Source organism: Colias croceus, chromosome 29 (genome assembly GCF_905220415.1).
Source record: "Colias croceus chromosome 29, ilColCroc2.1".
Lineage (NCBI taxonomy): Eukaryota > Metazoa > Arthropoda > Insecta > Lepidoptera > Pieridae > Colias > Colias croceus.
Genome location: NC_059565.1, coordinates 3383092 through 3403893, shown reverse-complemented (window position 1 = coordinate 3403893; position 20802 = coordinate 3383092). Strand labels below are relative to the sequence as shown.

Genomic DNA, 20802 nt, shown 5'->3' with positions numbered 1-20802 from the left:
TCACGCAGTCCGCTACATACAAACATACAAGTGAAGCTAATTTAAAAATGTTAAAATTGTAATAAAAAAAAAGTGAAGTCCCATGTCCCCTAGTGGGGTAAGGGGCAGATGCATTATACATCTGTTTCACTGATCGATTTTCTTTAGGGACAAGTAGGTGCTCAGCCTTCTGTGTCCTGCCAGACCGAGACATTTTTTTATTCGTTCACCGGGAATCGAACCCAGGACCCCTCGGTGTTACGCTCACGCGTCAACCACTGTACCAAGGAGGCGGTTAAAATTGTAATAATAGGTCTTAATCTCTGCTTAAACACACACAACAGAATATTAAAATACTTTAAACCAATAAGAAGACTTAATTCGATTTAACTTATTCACAATTGCCTTCAATAGCCTGTTATCGACGGAAACAGTCCAACTTTAATCTGGCTGTTTCAATCGTAACTTAGAGAACTTAATATAACTTAGCCTGCGAATGACGTGCTTAGATCTCTGAGTTTTTTATTTCTATTAGATACCTCTGTTTTATTTTATTATATTGTTGATGGGAAAGTTCAAGGATGTTTGTGTGAGTACACGTAAAAACGTCTCTTCGATTCTGAAAAGAATTGGGTAGGTATAAACCATTTACATAATAGATATTATGTATTTTAAGATACATTTCATATATTGGAAAACGAATGTCACAGTTAAGCCGGCTACTCACGTACCTGCAGCAGGGGCAATACTGTAATTGCACCCTTAATTGAGATGTGTATAAGCAAGCAGGGTCAATTTAGAAAACAGCTGAAATTTCTCCAACTGCCCGCGCCGTGCATCCGAGATTGTTGCAATATTGCCCCTGAGATAGGGACGTGAGTAGCCGGCTTTAGCTAATTTTAATAGGAAATCAGAGAAACACATACGTTTTAGAATGTTCGTCTGTCTGTATATTTATGAATTTTATCTTATGTATCACACAAAAACTACTGCGTGCAATCGATTGTAGTGTTCCTAGATTGTAAGTAAGTACCTATGTACCTATAACTTAAAATATAATATAAATTCCATTATATTTACTACACGAACAATATCGCGAGAAAAAAAGTCATCAAGTGTTAGACAAGTGTTAGACAACGCAGGCGAAGCCGCGGGTTGAAAGCTAGTTTTATAAAATTCGATTTTCTGACCGTACTTAAGAATAATGTTACCTTCAACTGTAATAAAAGGTATAAACCCCGTTTTATTTTCATTTCCTTAAACACTGGGAATGGATTAACGGTAATGGATTCGACTCTTCGTGAATAGCAATTAAGGTTAATTTGAATAAGCAGGAATTTCTTTTTTATATAATTTCTATACATTTTGCATGTACAAGGAAAAATAACGATTGACGTGTTTGTTTTTTTAAAACAATGGCTGCAATGGGCTGCATGCATTTTTTTATTATAGTTAATATACACACATCAACGTAAATAAACGAGGAATATTCAAATTGTGTAAAAATAATTTATATTTTAAATTTATTTATATTTTAAACTAATGACTACTCTTTCCCTTTCCTATTCTTCAGCTTTTCATTTTTCGTAAGAATGTATAGCGTGTTTAGCACATGCAAATATGTGTTCTATTCCATTGTACTAAAGCCTATTTTACCACGCATTCAGACGTATTAGCACATAGAAAGATAGGAGATTCGAGAACCTAATTTTTCAGACATACACATTGATCAACATTTATTACAAGATGACTCAAATTTTTTTAAATAATTAATAATACAAAATAAAACAGATAATTTTTTTAATAATGAAAACAATCAAGTATTATAAATTTCCATTTTTTTTAACATTATGTTAAATTTTTAAATAAAGTAAATTGCTCAGTCTACAACTTAAATTAACTTATTTAAAACTTTGAATCATCCTGTCAACAACACAGAACATTTAACAATCTAAGCTAACAACAGTAACATCAAGTTAAACGACCAACACTTAGAAAATAAACTTTTACTGTACTTACTTTGCCAATTTTATTTTACTTGAAATTCAGAATTTTAAATGCAAAATACTCTAACTTTAAATACAGTGCAATTTCATACAAATACTTCAATTTGGAAGAATTTAAATTTTAATCAAAATGCATGTTGTGCAAATAGAATTTATAATTTTATTGAAATTTTAAACATAGGATTTGGAATTTCGGTTAATCTGATCCAGATTCAATATCGAATTTGATTGCCTTTTTACTCTCATATTCTTTTTATATATTTGGACACAGATAAACAATAATTAAAAAAACGTACAAACTATAAATTAATCCTTCTTTTCAAATATCCTGAGTTACGTTCTTATCCATACAAATAATATCGAATTATATCTCAAATTCAAACTTCAAATTCTTAAAAAAAAATAAGACATCAAATTCGACATTCAAACCAGTCAGTCTTCGACTTACGTCATTCGGTACCAGAGCACAGATAATAATCAAAACCATTGCCATCAACCACAGAATAAAAATCTGCGTCGTGCTCGCACAGATAATCAAATTCCATAACTTACAGATGGGTGCGGTTGGTGCTCCTGTTTGACATTCTGGAGCTGCTTGTTGTGGGCAGTTGGCGTTCGTTCGCCCTGCGTGGTGGACGCGCCTGCGACTGCTCCGGCGCTGCTGCCGGCGGGGGACTTCGCTTGCGGCGAGCTGGTTGATGTTGTCCTAGAGAAGATATTAAACTTAATATATTCAACCATTTTCAGTGTATTAATAAAACTATGGGCAGAGACAAATGTCATAGACGACAGTATAAACTGCTATCGCTAATTATTGACATAGCTGAAAATTTTGTTCGTGGTCGTCGTCGCGTCGTCGTTGGTAGGGTGAATGCATGAATGCAATGAAATCAAAACGCTTATGTCAATTAATATTATCGACAGCGGATTCTATTCCTGCGTTTACTGTTTTGCCATTTGTCTCGGCCCGTGTTCTGCGCGCGGCTTCGCCCGCTTTGTAGAAAACTTAAAAAAATTAAATACTAAAACGAACACTAGGTCATTATAATATTATTTTTCAGCCCGACGCGAGTTTCCGAACACTACAGAGAAACGGGAAACAGACAGATGAAAAAAATATCAAGATAAATTGGAGGTAGTTCACAAATTATCAACATTTAGACCGCTAACTAAACAGCAGCGTTAAATTTGAAGAGGCTCGATTATCAACGACTAGTGTTGCCGAACTATCGATAGTTTGACTATCGATAGTTGACCTTGAAAATAAGTCAGAATATCGATAGCACTATCGATAGTATCGATATTATCGATACTATCGATAGCGTTAATCATGGAATACTATTGATGAACTGCAATAGTATCGATAAAATCGATAGTATTGATTGCCAATAGTTGCTATACTATCGATACTGTCGATAGTATCGATACTATTGCTACTGAATATTGCAACTACAATCGATACTATCGATAGTACTGATACTATCGATAGTTTTGAGCTATCGATAGTAGTAAATTGTGCAATAGTATTGTTCACGATTTCTTGGTATAATGGGTCAATTTAAATTAGAAGACACTAACTATGCACAAATGTACGTGGCTTATTGGATTACGAATTAACGAACTAAAAAAAATGGATTGTACAAAGCGCCAATAGATAACTTGAAAAGTGTTATAACCAAACATCTAGTTCTCTGTCATCCACTATAATATTATTGATAAAGCAATACTATCGAGAAAAAGGTCACTATCGATGGGACGATATTATCGATAGTATCGACACTATCGATAGTATCGATAGTTCGTTCGATATTGAGCTTCGATAGTATCGACACTATCGATAGTATCGATAGTTCGTTCGATATTGAGCTTCGATAGTATCGATACTATCGATGGTATTGCTATGTGTCGATAGTATTTACGCTTATAGGACTATCGATACTATCGATAGTATCGACACTATCGATAGTATCGATAGTGCTATCGATACTATTGCTTTTCCCCAACTATCGATAGTTAATCGATAGACTATCGATAGTGGACTATCGAGCGGCAACACTATCAACGACTTAATTACATCAAAATGGCAATGTAGGATTTTGATTTTAAGGTATGTAGTAAGCCTTTCTATATGCTGGTTGCAGAAATATAATAAAGTGATTATTTTTGTGGTTCACTTTTCAATTTAGTAAATAACTAGCTTACCGCCCGCGGCTTCGCCCGCTTTCTCTAAAACGATTTGAGATTTAAACTATCCTATCTCTCAAGTTGGATCGAACTGCACATGGTGTGCGAATTTTATTATAATCGGTTAAATGGTTTAGGAGTCCATTGAGGACAAACATTGTGACACGAGATTTATATATATTAAAAGAAGAAGAAGATATTGCTTACAAAGTAGTTTATTTAATGCATGTTTTATGTAGTGATTGAATTAAACCAGAATGTTATATGTTTATTCACAAGTTTTAAACTAATTTTATTAATACATTTTATTTTATTTAGATCTAGTTTTTATTAAGATTTGATTATGATTTGATGTGTGTTGTAATTTAATTTTTAAAAGTGAAAAATAACAATACCTATAGCTACTTTCTTATATTATAAAGAGTTTGTTTGTTTGTTTGAACGCGCTAATCTCGGGAACTACTGGTCAGATTTCCGATAGCTCATTTATCGAGGAAGGCTATAGGCTTATATTATATCATCTCGCTAAGACCAACAGCAGCGGAGCAACGCGAGTGAAACCGCGGGGCGCAGCTCGCGTTATATAAAAATATAATTTTAAAATAAACGAATATTATTAAAGCGTTCAACTATAAAACATTTAAGTTTCTGTCTGTATATTTCCCCAAGGATAGAACAGAGGTGAGAAGTGAGAACGTAAGCGGAAAATGTTCAAATCCCAAATCACATTGAATTTTCAGTTTTTGAAAAATGTTTTACTGTTTATCGTAGATATCTACATAGTATAAAACAAAGTCGCTTTTTCTGTCCCTATGTACGCTTAAATGTTTATAACTACATAACGCATTTTGATGTCGTTTTTTTAATAGATAGAGTGATCCAAGACGTAAATCCTTCCTATATAATATTATTTTCCCTTCTTGTTTGTTTTCTTATATAATTTTCAGGTTAATAATTCTTCGTAAATAATTTAAATCCTACATTGAAATTCAATACCCAAATATCTAGGTCATTTCAAGGGATATATAATATCCAATTGATTAATGATCTTCTCCATTAGGCCCCACTCGAGTATATTAGATTAATCTCTATTGATAACAATGTGCGTCATCAATTTATGTAACGAGTAATTCTATGGGGTTATTGATTAACTACATAATTTATATTTTAGGGTTATCAGATACTAGTCTGTACTAATCTATACTAATATACTAATATTATAAAGCTGAAGAGTTTGTTTGTTTGTTTGTTTGAACGCACTAATCTCGGGAACTACTGGTCCGATTTGAAAAATTCTTTCGGTGTTAGATAGCCCATTTATCGAGGAAGGTTATAGGCTATATTTCATCACGCTACGGGCAACAGGAGTGGAGCCACGGGGGTGAAACCGCGCGGAGCAGCTAGTATTATATAGAGGAAAGGTTTGTAATTATGTATGTATGTATGGTTTTCTAGCATAGACTACTGGACCGATTTCAAAAATTCTTTCACCATTAGAAAGCTGCATCTTCACTGAGCAACATAGGCTAGGTTTTATCCTGGAAATCCCACGCGAACGGGAACTATGCGGGTTTTTCTTTTGAAACGCGGGCGAGGACGCAGGCGGGAAGATAAAAAACTAAGATAAAACCTATCCTATGTATTAATCCAAGTTACCATCTATGTGTGGGCTAATTTTCATTGTAATCGTTTCAGTATTTGCGTGAAAGAATAACAAACATACATACATACACATACATATATCTATCCTCACAAACATTCGCATTTATAATACTAGGTAGTATTATTAAGTTTCCCTGCAGCGGTTTGTTAAATCGTCACTTATGGTAGGTACCTATTCATACGTATAAACGTATTGATTTATAATCAAAGTTATAACTAACAGTTTATAATATATAGTAATGAAGATTTATAAATAAATAAACACTTTTTAATTTATTTGTTTACTTTTTATTGTTTTAAAAATGGACCCTTGTAGACCACGCGACCTCACACGTCACTTTTAGATACGTGACTACTGTAGGGTAATTTATAATTCCTGTTATAGTACGATAAAAGAATACATTAATATTTAATATAGATAAAACTCAAAGGCGACTGATATAGTGATCTATCAACACACCACCCAAACCACTGGACGTATCGGGCTGAAATTTGGCATGCAGGTAGATGTCATAACGTAGGCGTCCCCTAAGAAACGATTTCCCGAAATTCTTGCGGGAACGGGGAAAAACGGGGATGCACGTACAAAGTCGTGGGCGGAAGCTAGTATTTAATATAGATAGATAGTAGATAAAAAAGTACTAGTGTACACACGTAAGAAGTGAAACTTCTTTATGAACTTATTTTTCAAAAAATAATTTACTATATTATTAATTATTATGCAACTTTACAGAAATACGTCGAATCACGCGTGGTAGGGATAAGAAAAAGATGGCGCGTAACGGAAAAATGTCACGCGTAACGAAAAAATGTTACACTAAATTTTTTTCCAACCCCGATAAAGAAGTTTCACTTCAAAAAGTAAATTATTAATCGTACTTTTAATTTATACATTTACTCTGTATTAATAATAATAATAATAATAAAGCTCATTTATTCCGTGTAATAAATCAAAATTTACATTTCAAATGTTTTGTTAGTTGTTAGTTTAACTTAATCTATTTTAGTATCTAATGTTAGTTTAATTTTTTTCTTATTTCCACGGACCCCTTATTGGGTAAAAGCCTCCTCTCTCCTCTTCCATGTAATCCTATCCTGTGAAATTTTCATCCAGTTTTTGCCCACCGTTTCTATTAAATCATCAGCCCATCGCTTTCTTGGTTTACCTTTTTTCCTTTTTCCTGTTGGTCCTGCCCATTTAGTTGTCAGTAATGTCCATCTGTTATCTGTATATCTGGATATGTGCCCCGCCCATTGCCATTTGAGATGTAGAGCTTGGCGGAGAGCATCTGTTAGTTTAGTTTTATTTCTTATGTCTTTGCTTCTAATCTTCTGTATTTTTTTTATTTTTAATATACTTCGTTCCATTGAACGTTGGCATGTGGTAATTTTGTTTTTAATTTTCTTTGTATATGTCCATGTCTGGCTCCCGTATGTCAAACTAGGTAAAATACAGGTATCCATCACTATTCTCTTCAATCCTATGTGGTAGTCTCCTTTTAAAATTTCTTTTTGAGCCCAAAATTTTTTCCATGTCCCATTAATTCTTCTATCAACTTCTTCTTCATTACAGTTTTCGTTAAATGATACTAGCTTTCCCAGATATATGTAGCTGTTAACATATTCGATTTTATTACCGGATATTTGTATTAGTTTAGTTCGAGAATTGGTCATTATTTTAGTTTTTTGAAGGTTCATATGTAGGCCTACTTCCTGGCTGGAGTTCGATAACAGTTGTAGCATTTGTTCTAGTTCGTTGGCTGAGTTGGCAAATAGAACTATGTCATCTGCGAATCTTAGATGACTAAGATATCGGCCTGAAATCCACAGCCCTTTGTTTTTCCAGTCAATACTCTGGAAGACATCCTCCAATACTGCGATGAACAGCTTTGGCGATAAGGGGTCGCCTTGTCTAACTCCTCGTCCGATTTGTATCTCTTCTCCTTTGTTTTCTAGCCGTATTCTGCTTACGCTATGAGAGTAGATGTTCTTTAGAATATTTATATATGTGGTACTTATTTTGCATGATTCGAGCGCTTTCCAAATTGAACAGTGAGTAATGGAGTCGAATGCTTTTGAGTAGTCAACAAAAGCTACATAAAGCGGGTGATTGAACTCTTTATATTTCTCTAGTACTTGGTCTAACGTGTGGATATGATCTATAGTTGAAAAGGCTGAACGAAAGCCTGCTTGTTCAATTGGTTGTTGGGAATCTATTAGTGGTGTTAACCGACCCAAAAGTATGGATGTGAAAAGTTTATAAATACTAGATAGAAGGCTAATAGGTCTATAATTAGCAATATCTAATGGATCACCTTTTTTGTAGAGCAAAACTATCTCTGAGCTGTACCATTGTTTAGGTACATTTTCGGTTTGAAGTACTAAGTTATAAAGTTGTGCGAGATATGGAGTGAGTACTGGTGCACCTATTTTTAAAGCTTCATTGGTAATATTATCTGGGCCTGGACTTTTGTCAGATTTTAGTTTTTTGATATGTTTTAATACTTCGTCCTCACTAACAAATTCTTTTACAATATCTACCTTATGTTGCGTACTCAAGGACTTTTTCTGTGTAGTTTGTATCATTATTTCTGGTTTCTTATATAATTCTTTATAAAATGAAGTTGCGTAGTTAATAATATCCTGACGTGTTTTAGTTGTGTCTTGCTTTTTGTTTAGTTTAAGTATCCAGTCTTTATGTGTAGTAAGTTCTTTGTTAGCTCGTTTGATGCTTCTGTATTTGTCTAAGTTTTTCTCTATAATTTTGCTTCTATGGTTTTTGTAATCTCTTGCTATTTCTTTATTTGATAATTTAAACAATTTTTTAAGTTCCTCTTTAATTTCTTTTGTTTTATTTTTAGTTTTTAATAAGTCTGTTCGCCTGTTTAGTAGTTTTATTGTTGATTCGCTTAGTATGTGAGTTTTATTGTCTCTGTTATTAGTTGTAGGTTTTTTAATAACGCTTGTTGAGATTATGTTTTCTAATTTGTCGTAGAAATATTGTATGTTTTTTGTATCATGATTGAGATTTATTTTATTTTCTAAATTTTGTTTCAGTAGCTTTATGTAGAACATTTTTTCTTGGTCAGTTGAAGGTAACTTATGTTTCGATCTGAAAGTTTTCCTGCTCAATTTCGGTATTTTTAATGAAAGAGATGCTCGTACTAATCTATGGTCTGACGGATAGGACAGTTTATTCAGAACTTCTACATTATTTATCATTTTAGGTTCATTACACATTATAAAATCAATTTCGTTTCTCGTTCTATGGTCTGGCGACACCCAAGTCCATCTCCTATTGTGCCTCTTTTTAAAATATGTGTTCATTATAAACAGTTTTTGTTCGCAAGCATATTGAATTAATCTTTCACCTCTAGCATTCCGTCTCCCATATCCAAATTTACCCATTACAAAATTTTCATGACTAGATGGTTGTCCTATTTGGGCGTTGAAATCTCCCATAACGAATACGGTTTTGCCTTCGATTTCCTGGGCCGTCCTAAGATCGTTGTAGAATCTATCAAGTTCTTCCTCGCTCGCTTTTTCGGTAGGTGCGTATGCTTGAACAAGTGTAAGAAGTTGTTTGTTTAGATTAAGTTGTAATACCGCTACTCTTTCAGATATTCCACTATAATTTACTATGCAATTTTTATAATGCTTTTTGATTAAAAATCCTACGCCATATAGTCCCTTTGTTTCTCCTGTATAGCAGAGTATGTATTCCTGTAATTCTTCGATTTTGCAGCCCATTCTCCTTACTTCACTCAGTCCTATAATATCGAAGTCTACGCTTTTCAGTGCATGCAGCAGTTCAATTAATCGTTCTTGTGATGCTAAGGATCTTACGTTGTAGGTGCAGATTTTTAACAGATGGTTGCGCTTCATTTTTGAGGGGTGAGGGTGTTGGTCGTTGTCCCCACGGTGACCAACCGGCTTGGGGAAAGTATTTTTAAGTTCTTCTATAGTGGTTTGTGTTATATTGTTCCGGTGGCTGATAGGTATTTGCTATGCGTTGTGTTCTACTTTTCCAGTTAGAGATGTTGTAGAGTTGGATCGGCCTCTCATTAGTGTGAATGCGTTTTTCTTATTTTTTGTCGGTACGTTTTTCTCTGGCTGGATTGGGGTAGTTGGTGATATGGATAGATCCCTTTTCCGGTTGTTTGTCTGTGTAGAATAATCTTTAATAATAAGTTTATCGTAGTTAATAGTCGCATAATTCCCTTTATCTCGTTCTTCTTTGACCCTTTCGTGTAGTTCTCTTCTTTTTTGCAAGACCTCTTTAGGAAAATCTTCCGATACGTAAACATCACCAAGTTTCTTCTTATTCTTCATAATTGTATTTTTCAACCAACCATTAACACATGCCATGAGTATTGGTCTAGTTTTCCCTCCAACAGTATCTTTTTTTCCGATTCTATAAATCTTATTTACATCTTTAGGTTCAACCGTAATGTTCAGATGGGTAGTAAGTTTCTGAGTTACTTTTTCCAAAAGATCTGTTTGGGATGATTCTGTTTCCTTAAGACCATAAATAATAATGTTGTTTGATCTGCTGTTTTTCTCCAAATTCGCTATTTTTTCTTTTAAAATTTTATTTTCTAATCGTAATTCTTCAATTTCTCGTGTGAAAGGTGCTAGTTTTTCATCCATTTTATTTAAGACTTCTTTAGTTTGGTTTTGCATTTCGGTTTTAAGTTTGTCAAAAAGTGCTTCATTATTCATTTTAAAAAATTTAGTTTTAGTCTATGGTCAATATCGTGTCACCCGACTTTTATATTTTCTCTTATCTTTTTCGAATGGCAACTCCCGATATTTTCCTTATGTTGGCAGTATGTATTTGACACTTGTCAAATATGTGACATCTGTCAATAACAGCTGTTGGTTATCGAAATGCTTTGAATTATGGAATTATTAATTAGTAAATTCAATTGTTGAAAACTTATCTTTTCTTAGTTCCCGATGATTTTTGTGCAATTTCGATGTTTATTTTTGAATAATTACACTTTTCACTGAATATGGATAACTTATACAGATGATTGAGGTTTAAATAGCGGAGCACAACAATTGTACGTATTACTTTGACAGTCACCGGAAGTCACTCTGTATTAAGACAGACAAACATATAAAAAAACGGAGACAATACTTACTCAAGTTGCGCTCTGCAGGTACATGAAACAAACAAACATATTATTAGTAAACATTCTTAAATTAATTTATTTTTACATATTTTAAGTCCTTATTTCTAGACATCTATTTACTAACGGGAAATGCAAATGGACAAAAAATTACTTTTAATTTTATATAAGAAATATAAAATAATTGATACGTATAAACCAAAACATTTTAAACAACCTCATCATCATTAAACATCAGCCATTTATGCTGTTGCGTGCAGTTGCGTGCGGTTTTACCCGCAGTGCACCGCTCCTATTGGTCTTAGCGAGATGATATTATAGCCTATATAGCCTTCCTCGATAAATGGTCTATGTAACACCGAAATAATTTTTCAAATCGGACCAGTAGTTCCCGAGATTAACGCGTTCAAACAAACTCTTCAGCTTTATAATATTAGTATAGATAGGTACACAATATAACGATAAATTTGCCGCTCCCATAAATGTTTGATATTTGAACAAACGGATAACTCACCTTCATTATCCAAATGTCAAGTGAAAAACCTTTTATTTCACGGTTTATTTCATTTGGGGACTTTTAGTTGTCTTTGTGAAGAATAATTTTATTGGAAAACTCAATACCTATTCTGTTTATTAAAGTCGTGTTAATGTTAAAAAGAAGTAAATTCAACGACTGTTTGAGAAGCGCGTTTAAATCATCATAATAATATTATTATTACCTACTTACAAGGCAATTAAAAATTAGTGTTTCAATATATATTTTTCTTTTGGTTATTTCAATGGCGTATGAGTGCAATATACCAATAATATTATATAACAATAGATTATTATCACTAACTACATAGTATAAAACAAAGTCGCTTCCCGCTGTCTGTCCGTTTCTTTAAAACAACGCAACGGATTTTGACGCAGTTTTTTTAATAGATAGAGTTACTATAATATTATAATACTGGTTTGGTTATGTAATTAATATGTTATTAAGTTTTAGACGACATACATATTGTAATAACTCAGCCCCCGGAATCACAGACACAATAGAAAATCTATTGTGTCGTAGCAATTAATGATTGTTTGTTTATATTATGTATGATTAACGAGTGCTACGAAACATTATTTCGTTAGTACCAGCAAGCTTAGTATTATGCAGATATTATTATCTATACTAATATTATAAATCTTGTTTGTTTGTTTGCTAATCTCAGGAACTACGGGTCCGATTTGAAAAATTCTTTCGGTGTTAGATATCCCATTTATCGAGGAAGGCTATAGGCTATATATAATCTCGTTAAGACCAACAGGAGTGAAGCACTGCGTGTAAAACCGTGGGGCACAGTTAGTAAAACATATATTACTAGATTTCCGCCCGCGGCTTCGCCCGCGTTTGCAAAGGAAAACCCTGCATAGTTCCCGTTCCCGTGGGATTTCCGGGATAAAGACTATCCTATGTGTTAATCCAAGTTACCCTCTATATGTGTGCTAAATTTCATTGTAATCGGTTCAGTAGTTTTTACGTGAAAGAGTAACAAACATCCATACAAACTTTCACATTTATAATATTAAGTAGGATATAGTATAAGTAGGTACCTAATTCCACGATTTTTCTTTCCAGAAACTACCTTCAAACGAAAGTAAATAATCAACAATAAGACAACCAAAACCTACTTTTCAAGCGTAATTAAACACATACCATCCTTCATTGGTCTCTTTATACTTAATACTGTCATATAATACACAGTTCAAGTAAAACTGGATGCAACTATATGTGAAATCCGTATAAAAGAACCTCAAAAGAGCTGTTATTTCGCTTGATTAAAATTCCTGCACAGGGATTAGTTGAAGCTTTTGTTTTTAAACGCTTGCTAGCTTTTGCTAATCTATACTAATTAATATTATAAAGAGGAAAGGTTTTTAATTATGTATGTATGGTTTTCACGCATAAACCTCTCACCGGATTTTGATGAAATTTGGCACAGACAATCTTTAGACCCTGAGAAAGAACATGGCTACCTTTTGTTGCGAAATATGTACCACGGGCGAAGCCGGGGCGGACCGCTAGTAATATATACTGTGCTTGTAAAGAGCTGGATTTTAGCTAGACAGATAGGCAATTATCTTATATAGATAGCCGTGTCTATTCTTGAATAAGTATGGAATTTTCTAGAAGAGATTAGAGGGATATGAGAAATGTTCAAACGAAATTACGGAGCTTTTAGCATGTAGGTAGGTACATAAAGCAAACGATAAACATAATAAACGCTAGAAGAAATCACATAGTACGTTATTATTTTATTAACAACTAGCTTCCGCCCGCGACTCCGTCCGCGCGGAAAAATTAAGAAAAATTACGATTTATTTTTTTTCTACGTATTTTTCCGGGATAAAAAGTATCCTATTTTATGCCTAGGATAATAAGGTATAATTATACCAAGTTTCATCGAAATGGAACCGTTAGTTTTCACGTGATGCCTGAACATACAGACAGACAGACAGACAAAAATTTTTTTAATCACATATTTGGGCTTGGTATCGATCCAGTAACACCCCCTGCTATTTATTTTTTCAATATTTTCAATTTACAGAATTGACCCTTCTACAGATTTATTATATGTATATAGATAAAAGTCACCCGTCTCCGCCCGTTCTTATTCGGCGCCAACATAAAAACTATATAAGTAACGGTAAAATTTTTCGTAAATTTTTATTTTGCGGTTATAGCACTGCTATGCTCTACTAAAATTATATTATATGCATTATTGAGTACTAGCTTTCCGCCCGCGGCTTCGCCCGCTTTGTCTTAAACTTAATAAATTATAATATACTAAAACCTTGAATGAATCACTCTATCTTAGAAAAAAAAAATTCTTTATTATTAATTATAGATCTCAGCATAGGTACATACAGAGTACCTACAGACAGACGCGAGAAGCGACTTTGCTTTATACTATGTAGTGATTCTGCACTTCAAAACTATGAAATTAGTAGAAATCCGTTTTGCCATTTCCCTACGAACTAAATGTCTAAAAACGAGAGATTCGACAGACTCGATTTTTCTGATTGGAACTACGCCGGGGAAGTTTATTCCGGGAAATGTAATTGTTTGAAGTTTGATCCAGTTTCTAGGGATAGAATTTCGGTTATTTCTTTTAGAGTATAGAAATCTCGTTATTTCTATACTCTTTTAATAAGACTAGCTGTCCCGGCAAACGTTGTTCTGCCTTACTCTTATCACTTAGAAGTGTGCAAAATAGATGTTGGCCGATTCTCAGACCTACCGTATATGCACAGAAAATTTCATGAAAATTGGTCCAGCCGTTTCGGAGGAGTATGGTAACTAACATTGTGACACGAGAATTTTATATATTAGAAGAATCAATTTTCTTAAATCTTTCCAGTAATTTATAAACTTGTTTCTTAAATGAAAATTTAGTATATTTGTCAAAAATGTATAAAAAATATTTTATGCATTATATAATATTGTTTTATTTTAACTTACGACATTTTAAAGCACGGATAAAGAGAGTATAATTTCAAAATGATATGAAACATACTTTATAATAATATAAATACCCGTTTAATTCAATGTGTTTTTATTTTTGTTGTAACATTAAATACTATCTTACCATTTTTTTAAGAAAACAATCAAACATACATATTGTATAGATAAAAGTATAGAAAAGCTCCCGTGATCATTATCTATTCATTTATTTATTTTTTATCTTATAAATTTTTGAAATATCAACAAATAATAACATTTATTAACAAGCAACCATAATGAACAACTAAAACGGCTAAATTGACAAAATTATGTTTGCGTGAGCCTCGCTGTTCAATGAATTATTTAGGTTTTCATTACGTCCCCACTAATTGACATACGGACCGGCTTAGTTAACTGGGCCATAGGATGTTTGGTTTATAGTTATCTAACTAGTTTTTACCCGCGGCATCGCCCGTTTTGTAGAAAACTTAACATGCATAATTTGAAGATCTAAGCATAAGACATAGAGGGAACACGACTTTGTTTATGTAGTGACGAACTTTTTACCCGCGGTTTTGTTCGCGTTTATAAAACTTATCAATTTTATTTAAACATTATTTTTGAACCGCAATAAAAAAACCGCATCAAACTCCGTTGCGTAGTTTTAAAGGTAAAATAGATACATTGATAATTAATTTTTTTACAGGAATTATTTGATGTTTTGAATTTTGTTTTGTTTGTTATATTATGTAACGTGTTCCAAAAATCTGCCAACTGATACTGTATAATACGTAAAAAAACAAAATACATGTCTCAATTTTAATAAAAAGACTTTAAAAATACATACAAAAGTGTTCAAATTAATTATATTTGCCAAGCATTAAGACTATACAGAATTAAATTAAAAATCCCATTCAAATATATTATCACAATATACAGATACAACCAGTAGGGAAACTTCATACAACACGTCCGAAATGGCTCACGCACACAAGCAAGCGTGTCTAAGGGTATTCTTATATCTGTCAATAATTATTGTCATAATACCCTTGCGATTCTCGTAAACAGGCTTGCTTGTGTGCGTTAGCTATTTCAAAAATGTTGTATAAAGTTTCCCTACTGGTTGTATCTGTATATTGTGATATTATCTGGGTTACGTTATAGTAATACTAAAAGCACTTAATTACACCCTAGAGAGCTGAAATTCTGTAAACACGTATATTTCTAGCCTAATAATGAATATTAACCGAAAACTATTAAATGTTTAGGCCATCCTAGTATCTATACTATATTTATTATAATAATATTATAATTCTGAAGAATTTGTTTGTTTGAACGCGCTAATCTCGGTCCGATTTGAAAAATTCTTTCGGTGTTAGATAGCCCATTTATCGAGGCAGGCTATATATAGGTTTTAGGCTATATATCATTACGCTAAGACCAACAGAAGTTGAGCACAGCTAGTAATATTATAAAGCTGAAGAGTTTGTTTGTTTGAACACGCTAATCTCAGGAACTACTGGTTCGATTTGAAAAATTCTTTCTGTGTTAGATAGTCCATTTATCGAGGAAGGCTATAATTATATCATCACGCTCAAATCAACAGGAGCGGAGCATTGTGGCAAAACCGCGGGGCACAGCTAGTGAATAATAAATGTACTGAAATTGACTTAAATCAATATTACATGAAATTATGTACACACGATTCTAAACGAGGAAAAGGAAGTGAATTCTATTTAATAAAACAATTTGATCTTTTATTAAATTTTCATCATATTCAAACACTCTTAAGTGAACCGTAAATTGGTATTAGCATTGGAAGAATTTCAAAATGGCTGCTGTATTTTTAGCTTTTTGCATTAATATTAGCTTTTACTTCTGTTTTCTTTGATAGTTGGTACTTTTGGAGATTTTTGTGTGCAAATTCATCATCTGAACCGAACAGAATTAGTTGAATGGTTAAAATAGGAGTTTGTTTTTTTTGAACACGCTAATCTCAGGCACTACAGCCCATTTATCGAGGAAGGCTTATATATCATCACGCTACGACCAATAGGAGCGGAGCACTGCTGGTAAAACCGCGGGTCAGCTAATCACAATAAATCGCTCCATTGCAATTGATTGTGTATTTCATATATAATAAACATTACTAGGTTTCCGCCCGCGGCTTCGCCCGCGCAGTCAAAGAAAAACCCGCATAGTTCCCGTTCCCGTGGGATTTCCGGGATTGCGTCATTTTCCCGGGATAAAAAGTAGCCTATGTCCTTTCTCGGGTATCAAAATATCTCCATACCATATTTCATGAAAATTGGTTCAGTAGTTTAGGCGTGATTGAGTAACAGACAGACAGACAAAGTTACTTTTGCATTTATAATATTAGTATGGATTAGTCATTAGATGATCCCAAAAGATTTATATATCTACGTGTTATGTTATTAATATTGTTTTCAGCAAATAATTTTCGTCCATTGTCCGACAATTTTTCCTTTCTTTTGTACAGAAAATAGGCCTTTGTCCTATTGTTAGACTGTAATTAGTCCCTTTGTAAAGATTGCTATGTCCGTTTTCATTGCTGGTTGTGTATGGTCGTATGGTATTATGTTTGATGGTGAGCGAGCAATGTATAACGCACTTGTAATTTAAGTTTTAAACTCGATCGCTTTTGGTTTTAATACAATGGAAAATAATTGTGGACGTTTATGAGTAAATTGAAGGTATTCGAAATATTTTGTAAAAATTGTTGTTAAACATTATCAGGGGCATTATATGCGATGAATATTTTTTATTATAGATATTCATATACTTCATGTTTTATTATGTTATGTTCAAGAAAATACCGTATATATAAATTAAATGTGATTTTGTGTTTTGAGTAGATTGCATGAAATATTCAGGAATAATATACTTACTTAAAAATATATCTAGATTTCAAAATGTTCGCGTTAAATTTCAATCAATATCTCAAAATAATACCAAACTATACTTATCTTACTACTTAATTACATATCTTTGATTTATTTTACAATACAAAAAGTGCTTTTTGAAACATACACGGAAGAAACCGCGAGCGTAGTTTATTTATTATATTCTGAAGTCCCTTGTCCCCGTAGTGGGGTAAGGGGCAGATGCATTATGCATACATCTGATCGATTTTCTTTAGGGACAAGTAGGTGATCAGCCTTCTGTGTCCTACCAGACCGAGACAATTTTTTTCTTCGTCTCCACCGGGAATCGAACCCAGGACCCCTCGATTCTACGCTCACGCGACTACCACTGTACCAAGGAGGTGGTCATTTATTATATTAGGTAGGTACATATTATAGAATGGTTCTCCTATGTGTTATATTATCTAGAGATATTCCAACATACAAATATTTAATTTTCTTACGCGAATACGTTCGAGCTTCAAGCTTATATTTGAACCAATATTATCAAACCAAACTGTATGTAGGTCTGTCAATTGGAATTCCTTGAAGAGATAAAATAGCGAGAATTCTGAAGTTGGTTTATGTTGAAATTGTTTCATCGGAAATTACCTTTTCTAGGATCTGTATCAAAATTAAAAATAACAGTAAAATATATTTTATAATTCGAGATTTTTTTTATTTATTCAACGCGCTCAGTTTATGAACTAAGTTAGATTTAAATTAATGCCTGTGTTGGATAGTATGCTTATCGATAAAGGCTAAATTATAATAATTAATAACATCACGGTGTTATCTCAAATTTATGCGGGTGAAATCGCGGGGCGCAGCTAAAATTAAAACTCAATTTTTTCGAAGTAATTATTTGGAATCGAATGACCTATCGCTAATAATCTAAGAGCTTTAACGATTTTGAATTTTAACTAAGTATACTGTATTGATATTTCGATATTATATACTTAACATAGTATTGGTTACATAATATTACTATAGATTTAGTTGCAGTACATGTAATGAATTCGCTTCCTGGGACATAGTAAACGTAGATATCTACATTAGACACAAGCGAAAGAATTTTCAAGAAATCGATATTATTAGTATGCACTTATGCAGTCTTGTATTTCAGTGTTCCCTACACGTATTGAAATATATCGTTATCGTATCACAATGCGGATTTATCGAAAACATGTTCCATCACGATACGTGCAGTGGAATGCATATCGGTTTGGTTCTATTCAAATGATCATGATTTTATCGATATCGATATTAAAGTTTATCGATATTCTTGATTTATAAAGGGACATCACTAGAAAAGTTTCTGGTTAGATTGGGGATACCAGATTTTTGTGTTATCTTTTACGATGTAAGTAGCCGTATGGTTTTGCAAACTCTTCAAACTGGAAGTGAAGTAAAATTGTAAGGTCGCGTCATGGCAATACCGTCACGTCATGGACTGAGGCGATTTTGGTGTCATTGAATCTTGCCTAAGAAGTTTCACTTCTGACACGTGTGCTCAGCACACACGCTCTTTTTTATTCAACTCGACTTGTAAAAATGCTTTTGAATCATCATAATATATTTTAATTTTCCATACATTACGAATTACGACAATAATTATCTACGCCCAATAATTTTTTATTACTTTTTACTTTTTACTATGGGCTAATGTACAGCTCTTCTTAAATTTTGCCAATATATTTTAATTTTTCATACATTACCATTTTTTATTACTTTCTCTATGGGCTAACACAAAGTTTGGGCACAGTATTACAATATTATTTCCTACAGTAAGGAAACGCCTTTGATGTCGCGCGATGCCGCCACCAGCGTAGGTACTTACGCTGCCACACGAAAATACGCTAGGGTTGCAACAAATGCGAAATAAAACAATTGTGATTATTTATATTATGATGAAATCATTTATTCATATGTACATTCAAAATAATTGCGATTATTAAATCTGATGTAATTATTTGTTCATAAATATATTATAATTACAGATATTGCACTGCTAAATATTATTTACGTGGACACTTTATTTTTGGATGTTCTTAATTGTCCATTTAACTAAGTAATGCATTCGCATTGGGATGTACAATCTGATTAGAAAATAATGAGGACAACATATACATAGCTTTGATTTTAATTCAACAGATACAATTAATACAATCTTTCTGAAATATTGTTTCCTTCTGGGATTTCAATGTAGATTTACATCCGTAAACGGAACAGTTTTTGCGCGCCATAATAGAATAGAAATTCTTTTTCAAGCATTAATGGCCAAAATAAATACATATAATCACTGTTTAGAAATATTTGATTGTACAACAGTCAATTCATTTATTAATTGTGTACCCTTTAACCAAATAAATTTTTTATGCTTGCATGTGAATATCAGATCTTTAATAAAGAATTATTCTAAACTACTAGTGCTCATAAATTCTTGTAAGTGTCCGATTGATGTTATTGTTTTAACAGAAGTAGGTATCTCTCATTCAATTTGTAATTTATATAACATACCTGGTTATAAAATGCACACTGAGCTACGATCCAAACAAAAAGGAGGTGGAATAATAGTTTATGTTAAAACTTATCTTAAATTTACTACAATACCCATCAAAAATACTAGCTTTGAATCAATTATTGGTACTTTAATTACAGCCGATAACTACTCCGTAACACTATGTGCATTTTATAGACCACCTCAAACAAATAAGAACACTTTTGTGAACGAGCTATCTAATGTATTAGATAACAATAAGACATCCAATGTAATCATACTCGGGGACGCAAATATAGACTTAAAATCATACACTGCTATTAAAAACACTTATTTTGATATATTGTCCGAGCACGGATTCTCAATGGGAATTTCAGATTATACTCGAATCGAAATGAAGTTAGACAAAATAACAAAGTCTTGTATCGACCATTTATTTACACGATTAACCACTATGAATCCGTGCACGGCCGTGGTCGATACCGTTCTGGCAGATCACCGAGTTCTTTTGTTAGCTTGTGAAAGTATTCGTACGCATCTTATACAGCGTGATTCCATAATTTGTAATAAAATGTTTTATGATAGTAAAATATTATTTGAGGAACTAAATAACATAGATTGGTCTGTAACAAAAAATATGTCCTGCCCTACAAACATTTACAATTTTATTCGATCCAACTTTAAATCTGCTTATGATAAATCTTGTAAATATAAAAAACAAATTAATATCAAAAAAGTTAAACAACCGTGGATTAAACAATATATGATAAAAATGTGCGATGAACGCGATAAATTATTTAATAAATGGAAAAAAGACACATCAAATAAATGCCTCAGAGTAAAATATAATAAAATCCGCAATAAAATTAATAAAATATTTGAAATTAAACGAAATAAATATTATGAAAATGAAATAAAAATGAATACAAAAAATCCC

General features: G+C 32.8%; 1 protein-coding gene across 6 annotated transcripts in view; it reads right to left on the bottom strand.

Annotated features, from left to right (window-relative positions):
• The window catches only part of LOC123704409 (synaptotagmin-7), a 243467-nt gene that overhangs the window by 29377 nt on the left and 193288 nt on the right, over window positions 1–20802 (bottom strand). For all 6 annotated transcript variants that reach the window (XM_045652789.1, XM_045652785.1, XM_045652784.1 and 3 more), the window contains 2 exons: window positions 10979–10990; window positions 2538–2691 (listed from right to left, as the gene is read on the bottom strand). In XM_045652789.1, coding sequence (XP_045508745.1) covers window positions 2538–2691; window positions 10979–10990 — 166 coding nt within the window. The remainder of the gene's footprint in view (window positions 1–2537; window positions 2692–10978; window positions 10991–20802) is intronic.